Source organism: Zingiber officinale, chromosome 7A (genome assembly GCF_018446385.1).
Source record: "Zingiber officinale cultivar Zhangliang chromosome 7A, Zo_v1.1, whole genome shotgun sequence".
In the NCBI taxonomy this organism is placed as follows: Eukaryota; Viridiplantae; Streptophyta; class Magnoliopsida; order Zingiberales; family Zingiberaceae; genus Zingiber; species Zingiber officinale.
The window spans coordinates 68,703,637-68,708,929 of NC_055998.1; the positions used below are offsets into that span (position 1 = coordinate 68,703,637).

A 5,293-nucleotide genomic window follows, 5' to 3' on the forward strand; every position below is an offset into this window, starting at 1 on the left:
TGCGGGGGGGATGGAGCTCAAGAAGCCCTGCGCGTGCAACTGACGGATAACCCCGGCTACCGTGTATGGTATGGTCGCAGAGAAGCGTGCCCAAGCCTGGGATAAAAATTCGGGGGAGGTCAGGTAGGACATTCGACTTCGTAGGCAACGGTCCTCCTCTCCTTCTTGATAGACGGTCAAGGCGGTGGATACTCCTGACAGAGTCGCTCGGGACTGGGATAGTTCTGCCTTCAGAGCCCTCAGTTCAGCTGCCTGAGTCTCCAGTTGGGCTGCCTGCACCTCCAATCTCTCGCCCCTCTCCTGCAGAAGAGTATCCTTGGACTGTAGTTCCTGAGCCTGATAGGCTAGTTGTTGTTGATACCCCGCCTCAGATGCAGCTCTCTCCTCTCTCATAGCTCGGAGCTCATTTTTGACCTGCGTCAGGGATCGCCTTTGATGGTCGGTCTGATTAGTTAAGGCTTGGATTTCGGCTCGCAAAGCATAGCTGGCTTGGGCAGGGTCGTTCAGCTGCAGCTCTAATTCAGAGACCCTCTCCCGGAGTTCTTTGCTTTCATGATGGAGGGTGTGGAAGGATTGGTTCAGCACCAAAGATTCTGCATGAGTCTGGATGGAAGACATAACCCTCAGCTAAGACAAGCTAATACCCAGTATAAGGTGAAGAGTACTTACTTTAGCCCAGGACTTCGAAAACCTGTCCATCTGGGCTAATGGAGGCGCGTCACCCATTTGATCCATACTCTCTGCCCACAAACTGCCGAGGCAGCCTTTCATCATCAAAAGGCTCGTGGGGGCGTCAGGCCGCCGAGCTAGAGCAGCTTCAGAGGGGATGGTGGTCCTGTAACGATGGCGGGCGGAGGAGGAAGGTTGAGAAGGGCCGGCGTCAGCACCATGAGGAGCAGGAGGTTGTTCGGGAACGGGCTCTGTTGGCGCAGGGTTTTGATGATCGCCTGGGCTGTATTCCTCTGCAGTGCTAGGGGTAGAGCGGAACGCAGCAAGTCATCCCCTGTAGGGGTTGGGAGAGGCTGCCAGATGAAGGAAGCAAAAATGAAGAGGGAAGGATGTCATAGCCAGTCACGACGGCAGCAAGGGGCAATGTGGTAGTATAAGGAACAGAATCAAGCGTTGATGAAGTCGGACCTGGTCTTCGGTGCCGTCTGTAAAGCAGGGGCTGGTTGTCAGAGTCAGAATCATCAGAGTGAGGTCGGCCCTATGAAGAGGCTGCCGCAGCCCTGTCTGTGGCGCCTCGGCCAGAAGAACTTAGACCTGCGCAATGAAGAGCTGCACGACCACGTCCGGAGGCCGGGGGGCTCCTCGGAAGACGCGCCTGGCCAGACGGCCGGTTGGAGTACTACCCCGACCTCGGCTCGGAGCGGCAGGCGGAGGAGAAGCGGCGTGTGGGGCAGGGCTGGGAACAGGCTGAGTCGCTGCCCCGACTGAGGCAGATCCAAGGTGAGGGAGTAGCCTCCTGTCCAGGATTGGCCGACCGCGCCGCATTATTTCCAGGTCATCGAGGGGCAGAGGCAGAACCTCTGACGCACGCCGCAAGACCTCAGCTAAAGGCGCCGCCACGAGAAGTCATTCTTATAGGGAAAGTAATCAGAAAGAAGGCACTCAACACGAACTTACCTAAGGAGCGCGGTGTGTCGGAGGTAGAGTGGCTCAGCCTGAAAAAAGAAAGTAGGTCTTCAGACAGCAATCTCGTCAGATTCAAACGCCAATCCTCCATTCGAGTAGCAGCCGTGGCATAGGAGAGATCCATGTGGAATTCGTCCAGCGTCGGAGTTAGAGGCAGCTCAGGTTGCCAATGCATGGGCCAGTCTGTTTCCTCTGGAAACCGGAGAAAAAAGAACTTTTTCTTCCAGTTAGCACTGGGAGGAGGAAGAGGAGAAAAGAAAGCGGTTTGGCTGCGGGCTTGGAAATCAAAAAGACCATCGGCGCGCCGAGCGAGAGCGAAGAAGCAATGAAAAAGGGGAGCTGACCAGGAAACCTCACAAACTTCGCAGAGTATCACGAAGCCACATAGAATCTTTATGGAATTGGGACTTAGCTGACCTAAGGGAATCCTAAAATAGCGACACACCCCAGACAAAAAAGGATGAGGGGGCAAACGAAGGCCAGATACAAATTGTTCCGTAAAGAAAGTACATGAACCGGGCGGAGGGTCGAAGTACAAGTTCACACCAGTAGGAATGATGGGGCGAAAGCTGGTAGGGATTTCGTAAGTGTACCGTAGGTCATCCCAATCCAACTCAGCGAAAGTTGAAGCGCCTGGGAAGTGTTCCGCCAGCAAGGAAATCCAAGAAGGAGAGACCATTGCAGGGGAGATTATCTCAGGAGGCAGAAAGAACAGACGAAAGGAGGAAGCTTAGAGAAAAAAGAAGAAGCGCGGCGCAGTCTCAAAAACGATCAGTCGCGGCGGCGACGTTTGAGTACTTCGTGGCGATGGCGAACCATAACAAAAGGGAGAGAGGAAGAAGATACTTATAGGTATGGTGGAGGAAGGATATTTTCGTAAGTCAACAACGGACGGTGGACGCAGGGGCGGAGGCAGGCAGGGAGCGCTCTGTGATGAGCCTCGGAAATATAACCAGAGGGCATTATGGGAAAGGCGAAGGCTCGAAGCACGAAGCGTCCCCTAAAGGAGTCGCTCCAACCAAGACAAAAGTATACGGAAGAGCCAGCAGGGAGACAGGTAGTGCAGGTCAGCAGGCTTCAGGGACATGCGAGGCAAGAGTTGGCCCGGGCCGAGCTAGGTACAAAGGCAGCTATCGGAGGAAGAGCTACGTGGCCGAACAAAGCGAGCAAAATGAGCAAGGGCGAGCAGGTTAGCATAGATCTACTAAAACCACGGACGACCTACTAGGGAAAAAAACAAGTTAAGGATGAATGAAGGGGAAGCGAGACAATTATCCGAAATTCAATACGACCATACGATCAAGTACAATCATGGAAGGTTCAGCATCAACACCCAAAAGGTGAACATTACAACACATCGCTCGTCATACAACATCCGGGGGAGAATGCGCACAATCAACGGAAGCCGAAGGAAGGAGCCCGGGGTCGGCTGGCGCTATATCGGAAGACGCAGGATCAGCGGACGCATCAGATGCAGCAGCAGGAGGGGCCTGGGCAGGAATATCCCTGAGAGCTGGATCGGCCGTAGGGGGAGGAGCCTCCAAGAGGAAAAATCCTTCATCTGCTTCGAAGGACGGGAAGGTTTCCTGCGGTAATTCCCTGGTTAGGCGAGCCGTGTCCAAGAAGGTGGCAGGAGGTGCCGAGCGTAGGAAACCTTGCTCAAAGGCCTGTCTGACCCGACCAGCGGCCCCATGACAGAGCAACAAGACCATCCAGCGTCCCAGCTTATGGAGAAAGAAGGAAGAGCGAACGTAGGCCAGTCTGTACGCCTTTAGCCGCTCTGATTCGCCAGCCCGGTACACCTCCAAACTGTTCTGATTCTCCTCAGCTTCGACGCGGGCCAAGGACAAATCGCTCTGGCCCTGAGACACCGCTTCCTGGGCCTTCGATAACTCTGCTTGTAGGGATTGGAGGGTGGCTTGGCACGCTTCCCATTGAGTCCGCATGGTTGTTTCCCAGCCAGCGGCAGCACTAGCCAGGGCCTGGGCATCGGCCAAACCCATCTGCAAGAGCTCTTGACCTTGCCGTAGCAGCGTCAGCTCCTCCGATTGGGAGAGCAGCTCTGCCTCTTTGGCTTTCAGTTCAGAAACTGTCGCTTGATGCCGAGCCGCTTCAGAAGCCCAGGAAGACTCACTCGCCTTCAAAGCCGCCTCCAACTGTTGAAGTTTATCCAAGGCAGCATGGGAAATAGCCCGAGCAGAGGCCGTCGACTCCTCGGCGGCGCGCAGATAAGCATCCAAGCTTCCCAGAGAAGGCTCGGGAGGAGCGGAGGAGGCCGCAGGGTGCTCCAGTTCCTGAAGACGTGCCTTGAGTACCGCGTTCTCTCACTGAAGCTCGGCCGTACGTTGCACGACGCTCAGACTCGCGGAGCAAGTCTGTAAATAGCCGGAAGAAGAGAAAAGGGGTTACAAAGATACACGGACACCAGGAAAAAGAAGAGAAAAAGCTTACCGCCACCAGAGAACGAGCAATTTGATCAAACTCCCCCATAGGGGAACGGCTCTCCCAGAATTGGTCACTGGCTGATTGCCAGGAGATGGCCAGGTCCCCATAGAAATCAACCCTGCCGAAGATGGACGATGAATCGGCAGCGGGCGTGTAGGCCGGATCGGTCTCTGAAGGGAGCCGCCATAACGCTTCAAAGGCTGGGTCTATAGAGGGCAGGTTCGGGAGCGGCATGGCTGAGCTCGGAGGCGCGATGAGAGGAGACGCAGAGGGCTTCGGTAAGCCCAGGGGCTGATCGTCAGGGGACAAGGGCGGAGCAGGTAATGTACTCTGAATTGGCAGTGGAGCAGGTAGGTCCGAAGGCGGGTCAGAAACCTCCGGATCGGAGGCCTTCTCCCGGGCCAAGCTTGTCTCCTGGGGCAAGCTCATGTCCGAGGAACTGGTGGGAGAAGAGATGCTCAATACGCGTTGATGGCGAGGAGGTGGAGGAGAAGTTGCGGTGACTGGGGCCGTCCGTTTGCCTTTACGTGTCAGGCGCAGCTTCATAGTCGGAGGAAGAGAAGACACTTGTTCTGCAGGCGATGGCTCGGCCGTAGGTTGGTCAGAGGTGCAAGGCAGGGCTGAGTCCGCTGGATTAAGTGCAGTTGGCTCAACAAGCATCGGAGCCTCCTCCGTATCAGAAGGTCGGGGTTCCGAAAGTTGCGGACCGGCGGCGACGGCGGGAGCAGAAGGTAGACCCTGTGTTAGCTTCTCATTCAGAGCTTGTAGAACGGCCACCGCGGGTGTCTCTTGACTGGCGAAGGAACGGAGGATTGCGGCCGCTGCAAAAATAAGAAGAAAAAGCACCTCAGTTAGCGAAGAGCAGTATACGAAAAGATAATGACTTACCGAAAGGAGCTCCAATTTCGGTAGGGACAGGACTAAGGCCAAAAACATGCAGGATGCCTTCCAGCATCAGCGCAGACAGGCGAACAACGACACCTTTCAACTTATCCATAGCAGCGGAGTAGGCAGGTTCATGGACATGCGAAGGGAAGTCCGAAGCGAGGAGGGGGTGCCATTGGGAAGGTCCGGCTAAGGGGACGGGGGGCTTGAGGAAGAAAAAGCGAGACCTCCAGCCTTTATTGGAAGAAGGTAGGTCATCAAAAAACTTATGGCCCGGCTTGGCCTGAACATTGAATACCCCCGCTTCGGCTCGCCGGAAGGAATAAAA

The 5,293-nt window shown here is 55.4% G+C and overlaps 1 protein-coding gene across 1 annotated transcript; it reads right to left on the reverse strand.

Annotated features, from left to right (window-relative positions):
- Positions 1-2,999: 2,999 nt before the first annotated feature.
- Positions 3,000-5,077, reverse strand: LOC121999418 (protein PRRC2C-like). Its single transcript, XM_042554103.1, has 3 exons — positions 4,969-5,077; positions 4,087-4,901; positions 3,000-3,929 (listed from the first exon to the last, which is right to left on the reverse strand). The coding sequence occupies exons 1-3, from the start codon at positions 5,075-5,077 to the stop codon at positions 3,000-3,002; spliced, it is 1,854 nt and encodes a 617-aa protein (XP_042410037.1).
- Between the last annotated feature and the right edge of the window lie 216 nt (positions 5,078-5,293).